At 42.6% G+C, this 19,802-nt stretch overlaps 1 protein-coding gene across 1 annotated transcript; it reads right to left on the bottom strand.

Annotated features, from left to right (window-relative positions):
* Positions 1-8,763: 8,763 nt before the first annotated feature.
* Positions 8,764-18,004, bottom strand: LINC02860 (long intergenic non-protein coding RNA 2860). Its single transcript, XM_004090981.3, has 3 exons — positions 17,747-18,004; positions 16,340-16,408; positions 8,764-9,038 (listed from the first exon to the last, which is right to left on the bottom strand). Exons 1-3 carry the CDS (start codon positions 17,944-17,946, stop codon positions 8,798-8,800), a joined length of 510 nt encoding a protein of 169 aa, XP_004091029.2. The 5' UTR covers positions 17,947-18,004; the 3' UTR covers positions 8,764-8,797.
* Between the last annotated feature and the right edge of the window lie 1,798 nt (positions 18,005-19,802).

Below are 19,802 nucleotides of genomic sequence, written 5' to 3' on the forward strand. Positions count from 1 at the left end.
GTGGTGATCTCAAAACCCCTGAGCAATAGTAGGCACAGGATTTCAACCTTTAGCTACATCACTTGTTCCTTGGCTCTCTCATTTGCGATGAGCATGTTAGAGGCCAGAGGCTACAATGTGGGGAAAGGATTTGTCTACTTCAAGAATTCTGCAGTTGAGGTGGTATGATTGGGAGAAGCATGGTGACTTCCTGCTAGGGCAGGACTCTCATGGAACTCTTCAGTTGCTGAACTGACTGCCACATGCTTTACCACAGCAGCTCTAAGAGGCCATCTGATACACCTGGGGACCACCTGATATCACCAACGGGTCCCTGGATCACTGAATTCAACTAGTAGTCACCACTTCTGAAAAGAGTTATCAATTCAAAAGGAATCTTTGTGTTTGCATATTTAAAGCCAAGATAATTATTGGTAGTGTCTGCATAACAAATGTAATTTCAATTAGACTGTTTTTCTAAATTAAAAACTATTGCTTGTGTGTAATGAGTATTCCTATTTTTTTAAGTGCATTTTTAATGTTTTTATTCTAAGAACATTAAGAGCATTGAACGAAAGATTGTCCAATTACTGTATAATGGTAACAAATATGCTGAGTCTTTCATTTCTGTGGGAACAAGTGGGGGCCAGTGGAGTAGGGCAGTGAAGGCTGATTGTTGCAGAGATCTTCAACACCAGACTAGAGGGGACGACATTTACAGTTGTACAGTTATAGAAGAGTAGTTTTTTTTTTATTTAATTTTCAAGAAAAGTTGCAAGAGGTTATCCAAACACTTCTTCGTGGCTTAATATCCATAACATTTGCTAATGCTGTATTTCTTGTGTTGAAATATAATAGCATAATGTTGAGACTTCTACCCATATTTAGGCTACTGAATAAAATTAAAAACATAATATGACCTTCTGATAGCATATACAAAGATTGATTGTGCAAGAAAAACATTTGCCATGGTACACAGGATCATTTTACCATTCTCAGGCAGATTTGAGAATTATGCAATTGAATGGAAAAATCAAACCGGAGATCCTTCCTTCCTTCCTGTGCAAACTGGTTTCCATGGCTTTCATAGTCTGGCAGTTGGGGCTGCCGTTGTTGTTGATTACAAGACATTTGCTTTTGTTGTTGGTTTTTGCTGGCATCGTGTCTGAAACAGCTTAGGAAAAGCAAATATTCATATGTGTTCTCCCCATCTGACATTGTATCACCACTCTCAGGTCTCTCCATAGTGTTGCTTCTTTGTATCTGGAGAGAAGCAATTTTAAAAAAATCACTTGCTAAAATGGATCTTGGATGTTCGTTTCCTAGTTTCTAAAAGCAGGTTGGCTATTTTGTCCTTGAGCCTTAAGAAATGTTGCTGATTGGCTGTTTGTTATTTTTAAATAATATATGGCATGTATCCAAGTAAGCATTCCAATGACCTCGACAATAAAATGTGATTCTTGGCTGCAAGGTCTGTTGGGGGATGGCAGGCTGCCAGCCACTCGTACATCATTTACAGGTGGCTGTTTCTGACAGGCCAGTGTTAGTTATTGTAAATGAGTGACAGTCCCTATAACTCACCTGTAAGCCCCACTCCACTGGCCCAAAGCATCCAAGATCCCTGCCCTCTTTAGCACACGTGCTTGTCTATCTTGAAGACCCCAACACCCAGATCCTCACATGCATACTGCTGCCTGCACAGGCTCATCAGTACGTGGAGCTACCTTGTATGTGATTGACGATAATTAGGTTTCAACTGCCTTCTGATGCAGAAATACACACCATTACTGCATGGCCAATTCAGCTCCTGCAGTCTTGCCTCTGAAAGGGTATTGATTCACTCTTTCACATTTTTAAAAGGTCATGGCAAAAATTCGATCTGAACTGTGCTAAGTGAAAATAGTTTGTAGAAATAATATGGTTGCTTCTTAGTACCATTGTAATTGAAAACCACAATGACTTGTTTTTTTAGTATACTTTAATTACATATGTCACTTTGCTCCATCTTACCCTGATGAAGTGTTTGTAAAGTTATAGCCAGGCGACCCTTTCTGTTAATGCTTTCTGACTTTTTGGCCAAGAAGACTTTTTTGTTTTCCTACTGTGTAAGGTGAAGCCTAACCAAACACTTGGGTCACACTGCCTTATTAATTTATGAATTGAAAAGAGAAGACATAAACCTTTTCCTGGGATCTGTCTTCTGCCTGCCTGTTTTAATAAGATTAGAATATATTGGCTCTGGTGAACAGGATGCTAAGTTTGCTTACTTTCTGAAAAATTGTATTGTAAACAGCCCCTTCTGGGTTGGCTGAAAAATATTATCCTCGATCGTTATCAGAACATAATAAAGTGAGTTTGTTGTGAGAGCACATAGCTTCTGTAGTGTAACTACCCTAGCAAGTGACAGGAACCTATGAATGATATAGCATAAATTGCCAGAATATTCAGACCGCAGTTTGAAGCTTTTTCCTACATCTTCAGCGTTTCTGAGGTGAAGGAGTTTTAAAGTGCTTGAATTCCATGTTTTGGGAAAGTGGATGATCAGATTTTATGCTCTGAGCCACATCGTATCTCTCTCCCAGTTAGAGGGGGTGAAGTATCAGCTGTTTCTAGTCTCAGAAATGAGCCAGTCATTGTACTTGCAAACTAAGGGGCATATTCTCATTGAGAGCATGGGGATTTACGCACATAATTACCATTAATGCTAATGGCATTTATGTCTGTACAGCCCCACACATCAAGATGAGAATATATTTCCACGTCTTCACGCTGTGAAAGTCCATTTAATATCATTCATTTTACAACTTATTTTTAAAGATGATGTCCATATTCTGTCATGGCATACATATGCCTAGTTAAAAGTAAATGTGGGAAATACTGGGAAGAGATGTGATAGCTAAACTTGTTCATGTAGATGAAATATTGCTGAACTCAGATCCATTCATACTCTTTAAACACAACGCTCTATTCGGCTTTGAAACTGCTGGCACACTTTTCATACTGCTATAAATTTGTCAGCCTAATGGGACATTTTGTAGATGTTTTCCTTTTTAAGTGCTTTAACAGGAGTAGGTATTCCATTGATCCAAAAATCCAGCTCAGCGTTTCATTTCTTAGAGATGAGAATCATACATTTAATGTCTTATCAGAAATTAAGTGGTGGATGGTACCCTTCATCTCTTCAAGGAAAGAAAATTTGCTCCCCACCGAACTCTGTTCTCATCTGGCCTCTGGGCACATCTCGAGAGTGGGGGCATGGTTTGCAGTTGGAAACATCAGTGGTCATCAGAATCTGAGGCTGTTCCCTCTCTTCATTGATTATGTAGTTGTCTTTATGCATCAGGCCCAATAGCCTATTGAAAGGTGTCTTCATGTCTATGCTGGCCAAGCAAATTCAGATCAGGTCTTGATTTATCTTTCCAAGGACTTTGGCCATTAAAAGAAAATAATGGATCTATCCCGACTGTCCAGTCTCTGAAGCCCTGATCTTTTGAGCAAAACAGAAGCAAAGGGGCTATGCATTTATTTATTTTATTTTTTTGAGATGGAGTTTTGCTCTTGTTACCCAGGCTGGAGTGCAATGACACAATCTTGGCTCACTGCAACCTCCGCCTCCCAGGTTCAAGCGATTCTCCTGCCTCAGCCTCCCGAGTAGCTGGGATTACAGGCATGCACCACCATGCCCAGCTAATTTTGTATTTTTAGTAGAGACAGGGTTTCTCCATGTTGGTCAAGCTGGTCTCGAACTCCCGATCTCAGGTGATCCACCCGCCTTGGCCTCCCAAAGTGCTGGGATTACAGGTGTGAGCCACCACACCCGGCCGGGGGGTTCTGCATTTAAAGCACAGACATAAGAAGGGGACAGGAGTGCCGAGGTCTTTCCTGAGGTCACCCTTCAGGTCTCCTCCATAGGTATACACAGCCTCCTCTTGGGGAAAGAGAAGAGCTTTACAACATCTCTGAAGGCTAAATGAACTAAAGATGCCCAATAGTGCCCAGCTGGGTGACCTCAGGGAGGCCACTGGACCCCTCTGAGCCTGTTTTCTCACTGATAAAATTGAGCAGAATGAATACTGAGTGTTTTACCTGATTAAAACTTTATAACCAGTGCCATGTTGTGTTTGGCTTTTATAAGTATTGGGATTACAGTGAATTATAATGAATGACCAGAAGGAAATACTGGTTTCCAAGGTTTCCAAGGGTTTAAGCAGATGGGGAGGAGAGACTGCTTTAACACAACACATTTGTAGTGCAGATAAGATATAGTCTCACAGCCTAATTCCCATGCCCACCCCTCATCCTGATACATGATTACATTGCATTCAACTTGGTGACTTGTCTATTAGCAGCTTGGCTGCAGAAGCTGCTGTCAGTGGTGTTGACATTAAATTCCATGGGGCAGAAGGCAGTGGGCCCTTTGGGATGGAAACTGTCCCAACTGTACCATCTTTCCTGGCATGACCAAACTGGCAGGCAGGGATTGCTTTACCTTTCTTCCCCAATCACCCACATTCTCTGGGCTTTTTCCTCTTAAGCTCACCATTTTCAAAATCGTGTTGATCACATAATTCTTTTTAGCCCAAAGGCATTGCCCTCCAGATTTCCCTGATTCTAGTAATACGTTGTTTTTACCCAGTGCCCTAGATGCTTGTTTTGTAAGTTCATGGCTCCACATATAGTACAGGTGTTTTGTAAAAGACCGTTACTTCATTTTAATAATGTGAGTTATCTTATTCTCATTTTTAGAAGTAGGGCTACTCTACCATTAATTCAACAATAACATGCATCAGCATTGGGCAAAGACTTGGGGATAGAGTTGAATGAAACACTTCCCATGACTTCTAGGTCTAAAATAGTTAACACTCGTATAATGTTTAACAATTTCAAAGGACTTCTATCCACATTTTCTCATGTGCTCTCCACAATAATTTGGCAAGGGAAGCAGAGCAGATGATATTATTTCCATTTCAGAGAAAAACTAGGCAATTGTTCAGACTCCCATGGGTTAGCAGTGTTGAGTGCCACCTCAAATTCTTCTGGCCACAGACTTCTTGCTCCTACCTCTCCACCATGTGCCTACCCAGAGGCATAGCCAAGACAAAGTATTCTTAGTAAACCCTTCCCAATGTGTTCTGCTTCTGAGATGCATCTAATACTGTGAGAGACTAAAATGATGGTGATTGGAGGAGCTGGTTAAGGTGTTTAACCCAAATCTCCCTATGCCATGACTGTTGGATTGGTGCCTCCTTTGGGTGATGAGGCAAGGGCAGCCCTGGATTAGAAACTGCCTGGATTAGAAACTGCCTGAAGTTTCTAATCCAGTTGTATACTTTCTTGAACTTACACCACTGAAAAATATCAAGGTCAGAACATGATTGAAGAACCTTCTTCCTCTCTTTTAAGTTACCACAATTGTATGATATTGTTTTGCACTGAAGAAGGTTCTCTTAAAAATGAGGTTGAGATCCCTAAAGAAATTGCTTCAATCAGCAGCAGGGCTTAATGACTGTTAATGGGAAGTGGAGATAGGATAGTAAGTGTTACTTTGATTAATAAGAGAACTGCAGAGAATTTAAATTGTGCCACTGATGGATTATTTTCTTCAAGCTTGATAAGCACTTCTCATTTGTTCTTAAATTTGGTCAATACTGTTAAAGGCAGCAAAATGAAGTATAATTAATTCTATTACTGCTACTCAGACCAAGTGTTACTAAGAAACAGATTATGATGCCAACAACAGTGGGAGTCACAGTGCTGACAGTTTGATTCTTTGAATACCTGCCATTGCTTATTAGCCTGAAAGAATGAACAAAATAATTCTGTATTCTGATTTTGAGATATCTAAAACCATTTTTTTCATCTGTGTGTGTTCCACTGACCATAGTACAGGAAATATCAATAAGATGATCAACTGACACTAAAATTATCCTGTATTGGAAGCATAGAGAGTAAATAAAAGATTGAGCTAATATATCAGTTAAAACATTAAGAGCTGATGCTCATTTTGAATTAATCACTAAGAAAATGGGATATTGATTTGATGTTGAATGGCTGTTGAAAGCTTTACATATTTCCTCTTTTCCAAAGATTCTGCCCCATATTAATAAACCATGCTTTACTTTTCCTATTAAATTTATTCAGAACTGTTGATATGCAGATGACATTTAGAGCAAAGATACTTTATTTTAGTAGACAATTTTATTTGCTATAAATGCTAATGCCTAGGACACTAGACAGACCCTTTCCCTTGTTTTCTGCAAACAGCAGGATGCATCAATATTTTCAGAATAGACTTTTTTTCTTGACCCCTTTAAAATCTATCCCTATCTATTTATTTAAGAGATACAAATCACTCTATAAGTCAGGCTAAAAGTCATGGCTGAATGTGGACTGATATATACAAGGTCTTACCTACTAGTTTTTAGCTTCTTAATTCAGTGACTCTTAGTCTGGCAGTTCATACTCTGAGTCATCTCTACTTAATTCAAGGAGTGCTTGCATGCCTTAAAATGAAAGAGATTAATTCCACTTTATTTTTTGAAAGAAAATATGTAATACATCAGAAACCACTAAATAACAGCAGGATTTTACAACTTCAGAAAAACTGGGCCTCAGACTGAACATGTGTCCTTCTGTTCACTGTTTCTAATTCCAAGTGTTGCGTTTCTTCCAAGTGTATAAAGTTACTAGGTGAGTAATCTAGGGTTAATATAAAATCTAAGTATGGTTGGTTAGTAGTGCAGTTATAAAGTTTCTCTAAAGTTCTAATTCCATTAATTTTTCTAAAGTTCTAATTCCATTAATAAAAAATGTAAACCTTATCTGTTATGAACTGAGAACCAATTCTTTTGCCCACATGTCCCATAAACATAATTTCCGAAGATGGGAAAATTATAGGAAGAACACTTCAGACCAGAATGTGAAAGTCAAGCCATGCTAGAAGAGCTTGTCTGCAGAGCATGTCTTTGGAGACAGAATCCAGGGTATGAGAAGGCACCCTGAGCCATCAGACTGCCACTAGCCCTAGTTCTGGGGGTACTTCTGCTACTGCACAGCGCAGAACAACCTTGGGCCAGCCTCTTGATCCCCGTGAGACTAAGTTTCCTCCTCTGTAAGGTTAAGGGTTGGCGCAACTGATCTCCCAGGTTCTTTCACCCCTAAAAACACTGGTCTTTGAGTAAAGCTCGTGCATAAGATACTCAGATGATCCTTTTAAAGCTGTTTGCTCAAAACGATGTGGTCTGTGATCTGTATAGACACTAGAAAGGCCTGCTGTGCTTCAAGCTCGTGTTCTCCCAGTGTGGATAATAATTCATTCTTCAGATGTTAAGTGGCCCCCACCACATACCAGGCCTGTGCTCCATGCAGGACATGAGGAACCCAGGCTTGTTTCTGCCCTCAGGGAGCTTCCTTGCTGAGGGTGGGGGAGGCAAATGACAAGTGCACACACCAGCATGTAACAGAAAAGATTCCTTCAGATAAGTCCACTGAAGAAATGCAAGCCAAGAAATGTGATCAAATATGGTCAGAGAAGGGCTCTCCGGCAATGGGAAACTGAGAGAGAAAAAACTAACCAGCAGAGGCTGGTGAGGGGAAATGGAAAGGATAATTCAGCCTTCCTTGCCTGAGTGCAGAAAGAAGCATGACATGCATCTGCATTGTCTTAACACCTGGTCAGTTTTTCTTTCTTTCTTTCTTTCTTTTTTTTTTTTTTTTTTTTTTTTTTTTTTTTTGAGACAGAGTTTTGCTCTTGTCACCCAGCCTGGAGTTGCAGTGGTGCGATCTTGGCTCACTGCAACCTCCGCCTATGAGGTTCAAGCGATTTTCCTGCCTCAGCCTCCTGAGTAACTGGGATTACAGGCACCTGCTACCACACCCGACTAATTTTTTTTTTTTAATAGAGATGGGGTTTCACCATGTTGGCCAGGCTGGTCTTGAACTCCTGACTTCAGGTGATCCATCCACCTCGGCCTCTTAAAGTGCTGGGATTACAGGCATGAGCCACCGTGCCTGGCCCAGTTTTTTTTCTATTAAATATACTTGAAATGTGCTCCTGCTAATTCAAGAAAAACCAAGCCAAGAAATGATTGTTTCCATTGCTTTTAATCCAGTCATTCCCAGCCATAGCAATTCGAGTCATTTTGACTTTGGTTTTCCAGATTGCCACAGACAATTCAAGTTTTAAAAACTTCAATTGGATTCTTTCCATTCATACTGTATCTCTGTGTTTGCCCAGAGAATTTGGTACAACGTATGACATTAGAATTACTGTATAATGCTCAGAGGTGTGAAATGCCATTTCAAGTAATGCCTTTCTTCAGTTAATATAGATAAATATTGATGGCAGGCAGCAGTAAAACAAGTCATTAAATTCTTCAGTGCAAGTGTGTCCCAAATATTGCTGCAAGCTATAGAAATCACACCAGACTCCAAGAAAACCACTGCCTGTGATTACAGAGCACTTATATTTCCAGCTTTCGCATTCCAGATAGGAATACAAGGGAGTTTGGGTGAGTCACGGGGACCAAGAACCACTGTAAAGAGACAGGGAATGGGGCTTAGATTGCCCTGCTGGTCTATTCTATCCACTGTTCTTTTCTCGTCCACCCTAATGAATTCCTGGGTGAACCAGAAACCTTTGAAAAATGGCTATCAGCTACAAATGGGAGGTCTGATGCTCCGAAAACAAAGAAACTTTAAACTGGTAACCCTATAAAACCAGCTGAAGATTTGGAGGAGCAATAAACCCCTTCCTCTGCTGCTGTTTTGATGATTTGACATCCGCGGCTGTCGTGGTGATGCACAACTTGCTTGGGTTTCACAGAAGCATCGGGATGCTTATAGGGCCAGATAATATGTTTGCTGTCTGAGTCTTCGGATGAAAAATGAAAGGAATTGTTTCCTCATTTGATAATGCCACCCTCAAGCATTCCAGCCTGGTACAGATTGTGAAGCTCCACAGCATGGTGAATGCTTTCTTCAAGGTGTTTTTAATGGGCCCTGGGTTGTCAAAGACACCACTCATAATGAGGCCGAGAGTCCCGCATGCGGAGAAAGCTCTGTAATGAGGGAGAAGGACGATTTGTTACAGTTATGTGGTTACTTGGCCATAATATCTTTTTGAGGCTTATTAAATCATATAAAATTTCAATTCACACTGTAATATTCTATAAAAGATGGAGCACACAGAAGTAATAAGTATGACAACATTTCTTTCTTTATGAATCGTACTGTTGATTGCGTTAACACTGTCACATCCAGCGGCAGGGTTATTTATGTTGGGACAGTAATTTTCCATCTCCAACTTAATTTTGTAAAAGTTAATTACAAATTAGAATAAAATAAATGCAGTTATGGAAGGCAGGGAAGTGCCGAAATAGATGTTATTGGGGAAAATATTTACGCAGGCTGCTGCTCGTGGAGATCATTGTGCTGTACCCAGCGGCTGGCGGGCACCCCACACCACCCATTTGTTGGGTAAAGAGAAGCTCTTGGCTTTCTCCACCAGAAAATGAACTGTTCCTGGAAGAACATAGGGTCTCAGCTGTCATCCTAGTGAAACTCCTCCCTTGCCTAGTCTGGCCACTAGGGCCCAGACAGGTCACAAAACTTGCCACAGTCACCGGCAAGATCATTACAGCACGAGGATGAGAATTCAGGGCTCTTGACACTAGGTCAGTCAACTTTCACTTCACTTTCGTGTGGATGTATTTTCGTTTCTGCCTTGAAAATGCAGGAAGAGGGCCGGGCGCGGTGGCTCACGCTTGTAATCCCAGCACTTTGGGAGGCCGAGGCGGGCGGATCACGAGGTCAGGAGGTCGAGACCACGGTGAAACCCCGTCTCTACTAAAAATACAAAAAATTAGCCGGGCGTGGTGGCGGGCGCCTGTAGTCCCAGCTACTCGGAGAGGCTGAGGCAGGAGAATGGCGTGAACCCGGGAGACGGAGCTTGCAGTGAGCCGAGATTGCGCCACTGCACTCCAGCCTGGGTGACAGAGCGAGACTCCGTCTCAAAAAAAAAAAAAAAAAAAAAAAAAAAAAAATGCGGGAAGAGGAGGCTTAAAGGAGGAGGAAAGTTTCTCCAAATTTCCCCTCAAGACAACCGTGCCTGGGGAGATGGAAAATCGAAATACACGTATCCCTCGGGTGGGGACCTTCTCAGTTGAATTCCTCTTCCGTCTTGCCACTGCCGTGGGTAGCAGCGAAGTTTCTTGGACAGACTTGCTGCCAAAGCAACCTGGCAGAAGGGTGGGTTACACCGCGGCAGGCTTCACTCCAGCCAGCCCTGACCCCAGAGAGAAAGGAGCACCAGAGAGGAGAACCAAACCAGAAGTGGTAAGCGCTCCGGGCCCCTGGATAGGAAACCCCAGCCCTTCATTTACTTCCCCAGTCGTTTCTCCAGTGTTCAGTTCACTTTCCCCTGGGACTCACTCAAGTGTGTCTGTGCCTGCTCAGTGACACCTGCTTACTTTCCTCCACATCCACTTCACTCTTTCTGATCAAATGCGCTCTCTCTTTTCCTTCCAGTCCTCACCATCACACTTGACCCGTTCTGGGGGTCTTTTGAAGTATCATGATTGACTCACTAGGTGAAAGACTTTTATATTTCGTTTTTAATAGAGCAAAAATGACTCTAAATTTGTTAATATTCTTTAGGTTACATAGGACAAATTACAGATAAGTGAATCAGTAATGAAATTTGTAATGAGAATTTCTCAAGTATGAAATGTTGGCGCAAGGAAAGTTAATTGCAGGATTTTACAGCCATTATAGTTTATATCATAAGTGCAAAAATGACTAGGGCCATTTAATTACAGTAGGAACACACTAAATTTTTATGGAGTGCCATTTTGTTAAAGAGGTACTCGGAGCATTAAGAGCCAATACCTCCTAACAGTGGGTCCAGGTAGTTTTCGAAACATCAAATAAATATGCTATTGCTACAAAATTGTTCCTTAGATACTATAATTGACACAATGACTAATGAGATGGGTTTATTCTCACAGCTTCACGCACTCAATTTACAGTGTCTGAAAGTTTTTTCTGCCATCCATAGACCTGGAAGGAACTAGAAAAATCCCTCTTGGAAAACACTATCTCTGCTGCTTCTCTAATTAACCTTCAAAAATGCATTTTGAAATATAGAAGTTGGTGCCTGGCATAGAAATTGGATTGTCTCAGGAAAAAAAAGACCCGAGTGCTAATTTGTTCCTTATTAAATATCTGACATGTCAAAATTACAGGCAGTTAATGTTTTGGAGCCTTTCAGCAGGGCTCAGGGACAGCTCTTCTTGCAGGCGATGCTTAGTAGGGCAGTTGTGGGTACCAGTTCTCCCAGAAATTAGTGCCCAGGCTGCCTCTTCACGCCCCCACCTCCCATCCAGCCTGGGTTCTGTGGGCATCAAGCCCCCTTTTCTCTAGGAGAAGGAGGCTGTCTAAGGGGACAGACATGGGATTCTGTGCCTCCCCATCATCGTGAGCTTGGGGGATGCGTCCCCTCCTTACCTTCTTACCCCAGGCCTCAGGAGCGCCCGGAATGGAAAGATTTCATGGGGATTAGCGTTGTATTCACTCAGGACCCCTGAGAATATTTCAGATTATTCTGGAAACCAAGGGTGTCATCCTCACCTTCCATTATTCAGTGAAGTCCTGGGGAGGAGACTCTTCTAAACAGTGTTCCTTTCCCCATCAAAAACAAATGAAGGACATGTGTGGTCCCCGTGTTTAACCAACGGAGCTGAAATTCAAGTACTCTTGATCTGGGAAAACCTGCTTTCAAACCCTGCTTGATCATACAGTAACTGTGAACTTTGAGTTTCTTTGTCTGAGTAGGAAAGAACACAGTGATTTTTCCTCTTCCCTCACACCACAACGATCCACACAGAAGACTCCTCGACCAAACATGTGGAGATTTCTCCCCACCAACAAGCAATCAGTTCTGCAGCAGACACCAGCTGAGGGGCCTCCAAATCAGTTCTGGCACGACACACCTGGAGACCACAGCGGATCCCACTGAGACCGAGGGCTCAGTCCCACAAGACTCACCTCACTCCTAGTGCTGATCCCCAGGCCCCAGGTTCTCACCTGTGCTTCTGACTGACCGGCCACAAGTTGGGGATCCCATGATCCCCTCCTTGGGTTTGATTAATTTGCTAGAGTGGCTCATGGAACTCAGGGAAACACTTATATTGACCGGTTTATCATATAGAACAGTAGGAAAGATACAGGTGAAGATGCATAGGAGAAGGCACGTGAGGGGCACAGAGCTCCCAGCCCTCCCTGGTGCGCCACCCTCCACATCACCACATGCTCAGCCATCCCGAAGCTCATCCTCTCCCATCCTGTTTGGCCTTTACGGAGACATCACCGGACAGGCATGATGGAGGCATGGACAACCATGTGGAAAGGTAATGGACACAAAGGGTACCATCCAGCAGTAACAGATGGAGTGGGGAACCCAGCAGGTCCTGTCTGTCCAGATCCTTCTTGGCCTCTCTGTGTGGCTTTCCTTCCCCAGGGGTGGGGCGGGACCCCTTCTGAAATGGGGGTCTTATGACCTACGATCAGGCAAGGTAGGTCAGAAATTTTCTTTAGGGTCAGCTCCAAGAAGGAAAGGTGGGGGAATATTCCTGCCTTGGGGACAAAAAGTAGTGGGAAAAAGGAGAGCAGGAGAAGGTCAGAGAGAAGGGTTCTGTTTTCTGAGGCCTAAAGCACCCAACATGATAACAAAAGGGCTATGGGAGTTATGGGCCAGGAACCATGGACAAAACCATGTATTCTATTAATATTTCTATACCTATATCTATACCTAGCTATATATACACACAGTATATATGCACATACACTCACACACATCACACACATGCATACAACCCACATACACACACATCACACACTCAAATACACAACACACACACGCCACACACACATACACACAGCACACACATACACATCACACACTGCACACACCACACACAAAACACACATACACATCATGCACATTCATATACACCACACACACCACACACATACACACACACCACACACACATATATGCATCACACACACCACACATACACATCATCCACCACACACACATCCACCACACACAACACACACACACACACACACACACACACATACACTCACATACACATCACACATTGCACTCACATACACACACATATACCACACACACATACACACATACGTATACACACATATGTGTGCCCAAACTTGGAGTGAATCCCTGGCATTGTGAGGCATGCTCCCCAAACCTTTCATTAATTCCCCAAATTGCAATATTAACAATGGAAACATGGCCATATAAAGTCACAGTGTCCTCATCTGAAAAATGAGAAAGTAATCATGATACGTATTTCACAAAGTCATTGTGAGAATCTGATAATTTAGTGAAGAGTTTGTAAATATAAAAGCAAGATAGCACACATCCATACCAGTGTTATTCACAGTAGGCAAGGGATGGAGACTACTGCAGTGTCCACCCACCGATGAATGAATATGCAACATGTGACATGTACAGGTGCTCCTCGGTACCCACAGGGAATTGGTTCCAGGAACTCCCACAGACACCAAAATCTGTGGATATGAAATGTTGTACCATTTGCATGTAACCTATGTACATCCTCCCAAATACTTTAAATAATCTCTATATTACTTATAATGCCTCATACAATGTAAATGCCATGTAAACAATTGTTATATGGTATTGTTTAGGGAATAATAACAAGAAAAAAGTTTGCACGTGTTCAGTACAGATGCAATTTATATGTGTGTATATATATGTAAAAAAAAATATATGTAAATATATATATATTTTTTTTTTTTTGAGACAGAGTCTTGCTGTGTCACCCAGGCTGGAGTGCAGTGGCACAATCTCAGCTCACTGCAACGTCTGCCTGCCGGATTCAAGCAATTCTCCTGTCTCAGCCTCCCGAGTAGGTGGAACTACAGGAGTGCACCACCACAACCGGCTAATTTTTGTATTTTTAGTAGAGATGGGGTTTCACCATGTGGACCAGGCTGGTCTCCTGACCTCAAGTGATCCATTCACCTCAGCCTTCCAAAATGCTGGGATTACAGGCGTGAGCCACCGTGCCCAGCCTTTTTAATATTTTTGATCTGCATTTGGTTGAATCCATGGATACAGAACCCACAGATATCCAGAGGCTGACTGTACCTACAATGGAATATGATTCCGCCTCCAGAAGGAGGGAATTTGAACTCATGCTACACCATGGATGACCTTGAAGACATTATACTAAGTGAAATAAGCCACTCACAAAAGGACAAATACTGCATGACTCCACGTACGTGACATCCTGCAGTAGTTAAATTCATAAAGACAGAAAGTAGAATGGTGATTGGCAGGGGCTGTGGGAGGGAGGAATGGGGAGTTTTTTAATGGGGATGGAATTTCAGTTTTTCATGTTAGAAGTGTTCTGGGGATGGATGGTGGTGATGGTTGCACAACAGTATGAATGTACCTAATGCTGCTGACTGCACTTAACAATGGTTAAGATGGTAAACTTGATGTTATGCGTATTTTATCACAATTAAAAATAATTTTTATAAAGCACAGGGTACCAGGGGTTCCTAATCTGGAGTTTGTGCACCTAGAATGAACTCACCCGGGTTCATGAATTTCCTAAAATTGCATGAATAACATGTTTGAGATATTTCTTCTCCTTTTTTTTTTTTATTATACTTTAGGTTTTAGGGTACGTGTGCACAATGTGCAGGTTTGTTACATATGTATCCATGTGCCACGTTGATTTCCTGCACCCATTAACTCGTCATTTAGCGTTAGGTATATCTCCTAATGCTATCCCTCCCCCCTCCCCCAACCCCACAACAGTCCCCGGTGTGTGATGTTCCCCTTCCTGTGTCCATGAGTTCTCATTGTTCAATTCCCACCTATGAGTGAGAACATGCGGTGTTTGGTTTTTTGTCCTTGTGATAGTTTACTGAGAATGATGTTTTCCAGTTTCATCCATGTCCCTACAAAGGATATGAACTCACCCTTTTTTATGGCTGCATAGTATTCCATGGTGTATATGTGCCACATTTTCTTAATCCAGTCTATCGTTGTTGGATATTTGGGTTGGTTCCAACTCTTTGCTATTGTGAATAGTGCCGCAATAAACATACGTGTGCATGTGTCTTTATAGCAGCATGATTTATAGTCCTTTGGGTATATACCCAGTAATGGGATGGCTGGGTCAAATGGTATTTCTAGTTCTAGATCCCTGAGGAATCGCCACACTGACTTCCACAATGGTTGAACTAGTTTACAGTCCCACCAACAGTGTAAAAGTGTTCCTATTTCTCCACATCTCTCCAGCACCTGTTGTTTCCTGATTTTTTAATGATGGCCATTCTAACTGGTGTGAGATGGTATCTCACTGTGGTTTTGATTTGCATTTCTCTGATGGCCAGTGATGATGAGCATTTCTTCATGTGTTTTTTGGCTGCATAAATGTCTTCTTTTGAGAAGTGTCTGTTTATGTCCTTTGCCCACTTTTTGATGGGGTTGTTTGTTTTTTTCTTGTAAATATGTTTGAGTTCATTGTAGATTCTGGATATTAGCCCTTTGTCAGATGAGTAGGTTGCAAAAATTTTCTCCCATTCTGTAGGTTGCCTGTTCACTCTGATGGTAGTTTCTTTTGCTGTGCAGAAGCTCTTTAGTTTAATGAGATCCCATTTGTCAATTTTGGCTTTTGTTGCCATTGCTTTTGGTGTTTTAGTCATGAAGTCCTTGCCCACGCCTATGTCCTGAATGGTATTGCCTAGGTTTTCTTGTAGGATTTTAATGGTTTTAGGTCTAACATTTAAGTCTTTAATCCATCTTGAATTAATTTTTGTATAAGGTGTAAGGAAGGGATCCAGTTTCAGCTTTCTACATATGGCTAGCCAGTTTTCCCAGCACCATTTATTAAATAGGGAATCCTTTCCCCATTTCTTGTTTTTGTCAGGTTTGTCAAAGATCAGATAGTTATAGATATGCGGCATCATTTCTGAGGGCTCTGTTCTGTTCCATTGATCTATGTCTCTGTTGTGGTACCAGTACCATGCTGTTTTGGTTACTGTAGCCTTGTAGTATAGTTTGAAGTCAGGTAGGGTGATGCCTCCAGCTTTATTCTTTTGGCTTAGGATTGACTTGGTGATGCGGGCTCTTTTTTGGTTCCATATGAACTTTAAAGTAGTCTTTTCCAATTCTGTGAAGAAAGTCATTGGTAGCTTGATGGGGATGGCATTGAATCTATAAATTACCTTGGGCAGTAGATATTTCTTCTCCTTAATAGTGTCTACATGAAAAACTGTCCAGAAAATAACTTACCTTTTCATCATAGGAATAATTGAACTGTATCCTAGGTCATGATTTATATGCATTTCACTCAGATTTTGGCTGTGGAAACAACACAAATGAGAATCAACAGTACTTAGAGAACAACTGGGTACTGGATGGGACAGTGCACAGTGGTAAGAGAGGGGCAGGAGGCAGCTATCTTAACCATCCCAGGAGAGTGGGGAGATGACAGGACCAGGAACTGAGAAAATATATCTAATGTGCATTACATACATGGAACTTGTAGATGTAGCATTTGTGGTGGCCTTGACTATTTGAGGTGACCTCAAATGTCACAGCATGGGTCCTTTTTTAAAGTGGAAAACAATGCCTCCCTAACACTCTTGGAGGGTTGAAACAAGCTATGGCATGCAGAGCACTACATGCATGTGACCTGTGGTGCCGCCAGGCCGCTGGGCAGCCCATGTCCCTGCTGTAGATGGGTCTGTAGATGGCCCTCAAAAGCCATGTTTCCACTGTTACTATTGCGATTTGGGGAATTAATGAAGGTCTTGGGAAGCATGCCTCACGACGCCAAGGACTCACTCCAAGTGTGAACACACACGTGTGTGTGTGTGTGTATGTGAATATGTATGTGTGTGTGGTGTATGAGTGTGGTGTGTGTATACGTATGCAATGCGGTGTGTATGTGTGTGTCATGTGTGTATATGCTTGTATGTGTGTGTATGTTTTGTGTGATGTGTGTGGTGGGTGCATATGTGTGATGTGTATGTGTTGTGTGTGTGATATGTATGTGTGTGTTGATGTATGTGTGTGGTGTATACTTGTGTGTGGTGTGTATTTGTGGTGTGTGTATATGTGTGTGGTGTGTGCATATGTGTGTATGTGTATGTGTGTAGTGTGTGTATATGTGTGTATGTGTGTGGTGTGTATATATGTGTGTATGTATGTGTGGCAGGTGTGTGTGTGCTTGTGTATGAAGCGTGTGTGGTAGGTGTGTGTGTATGATATGTGCATGTGGTGTGTCTGTGTATAAAGTGTGTGGTCTGTGTGTGTCTGTGTTTGTGTATGATGTGCGTGTGTGTCTGTGGTGGGTGTGTGTGGGTGTGTGCGTGTGTCTGTGTGTGTCTGTGTGGTGTGTGTGGGGGGTGTACATGCACGTGTGTGTGTGTGTGTCAGCCAACCCTGGCTTGCACCGGCAGAGCAGACCACCACCTCCACGGTGTGACCTGAGGAGCAGTGGCCCTCAAACACATTTCCCACCATGTGTCACGACACTGCCAACTCCTCCATTAATTTCTCTGAATCAAGGCAGTAATTCCATTTCCTAGGAGCTCTCTCAATTACATTTCAAATACCCCTGTATCCATTTTCTAGGGCTGCCATAACAAAATACCACGGACCAGGGGCTTAAACAATAGGCATTTATTGTCTTACAGTTCTGGAGGCTGGAAGTCCAAGATCAAGGCATAGGCAGGGTTGGCTTCCCTGAGGCCCCTCTCCCTGGCTTGCAGGTGGCCGCCTTGTCTCTGTGTCCTCACGTGCCTTATCTCTGAGTGTGCACATCTCTGGTGTCTCTTCCTCTTCTTCAAAGGACACCAGTCAGATTGGGTTAGGGCCCATCCACAGGACCCCATTTTAACTTAATCACTTATTCACAGGTCCTATCCAGTTAGATTCTGAGGCGCTGGGGGTTAGGGAAGAAGCATAGAAATTTTGGGGAAACACAATTCAGCCCATAGCAGCCCTGAGAGAGGTAACACACTAGACTGCTTCGGGGTCACGGGAATGACATTTGCGGCTCCCTTGCTGCACATCTGCTGCTTGAGGGTGGGTCTTTGGGGGGATAGTGGGGTTTTTGATAGATGGCTGACCTGGGGCAGGGCAATTCCGGAGGAGAGGGCTCTGACTCCCTGTGAAGGAAGGACCCTGGCTGGAGGGTCCCCACCTATGCTCCAAGGAAAGGTGGTAGCCCTGGGCCTATGAGGGGACCATCAGGAGGTGGGAATGGGATGCAGGGAGTGGAGCTGAAAGCCCACCAGAGACAAATCCGACTAACTACGCTTCAGTTTTGCCAAGACGCTGTTCACTTCAACTCATCCATTCATGGAAGTAACTTTCCTGCCCAGCTCTCTTCCTCTGGTGATGGTGGAGACTCTACACACTTTCTTCATTGTCTCTCAGCCAGCGGCAGCTTCTGAGCCCACCTTGCTTCGCTCCCCATCCATACCCAGCAGGGGCTTCCTAAGGAACTGTATTGGTCGGTTCTCACATTGCTATAAGGACATACCCAAGATTGGGTAATTTACAAGGAAAAAGATTTAATTGACTCAGTTCCGCAGGGCTGGGGAGGCCTCAGGAAACTTATAATCACGGCAGAAGGAGAAGCAAACACGTCCTTTCTCACGTTGGCAGCAGCAAGAAGTGCAGAGGGAAGGAGGGGAAAGCCTCTATAAAGCCATCAGATCTCATAAGAACTCACTTGCTATCATGAGAATAGCATGGGGCTAACCGCCCCCATGACTAAACTACCTCCCACCAGGTCCCTCCCAGGACACGTAGGGATAATGGGAAATACAATTCAACATGAGATTTGGGTGGGGACACAGCCAAACCGTATCAGGAACTTATGTGATTAAGCAGTACATTTGAAGAGGAAATGGTTGAGCTGTTATTATAAAATGCTTCCGAGAGCTTTGTGGTGTCCAGCATTCTGACATCAATGTAGGGTTTCTATCAGGTAGTTGGGCTGTCAGTCTACCACCAGCAAATACACCTGATCCTCTAAAGGCTGATAGAAAGAAACATCCCATAAGGGGTATCTCTTCCCTTTACATTACTACCTACCTCAGCAATGAGGTCAGTGGGATACAGCAGAAATTGCACTGGGCTGGAAACCGAGATCTTACTGCTGATTTTGTCTCCAAGTGACTTTGTGACCTCATATAAGTCATTTAACCTTAATGGGCCTCTTTTCTCATGAAGGAAATGATGAAAGTGAGTTTTGGAACAATCTGTGATACTCAGTGGCAGGAAAGCTCACCCAGAAGGCTGGAATCTGCAGGCATAAATAGCTTGAAAACAAAGCCATGCTTGGTCCTTTTTTCTTTAGTTCAATCAACATATCTCATCTAATGTTAAAAGAAAGGACACAGGATTTTTTTAAAGAAATTTTTGTTTTGAACTAATTTTAGACTTACAGAAAAGTGGCAAAAGTAATATATACTTTCCTTATATCTCTTCTATCATTTCCCCTGATATCACCATCTTATATAACCATAGTACAACTATTAAGAACTGGAAATTAACGTCGGTACAATGTAACTAACTGAACTACAGTCCTATTTGAAACTCACAATTTCTTTCCACTAATGTCCTTTTTTTCTGCTCAGGATCTAATCTAAGATCCTAAACTGCATTTAGCTGTATTTCTCCTTCTTCTCCTCCGCTGGGTAACAGTTCCATGGTCTCTCCTTTACTTTCATGACCCCGA

The sequence above is a fragment of the Nomascus leucogenys genome, chromosome 17 (assembly GCF_006542625.1).
Source record: "Nomascus leucogenys isolate Asia chromosome 17, Asia_NLE_v1, whole genome shotgun sequence".
NCBI lineage: Eukaryota > Metazoa > Chordata > Mammalia > Primates > Hylobatidae > Nomascus > Nomascus leucogenys.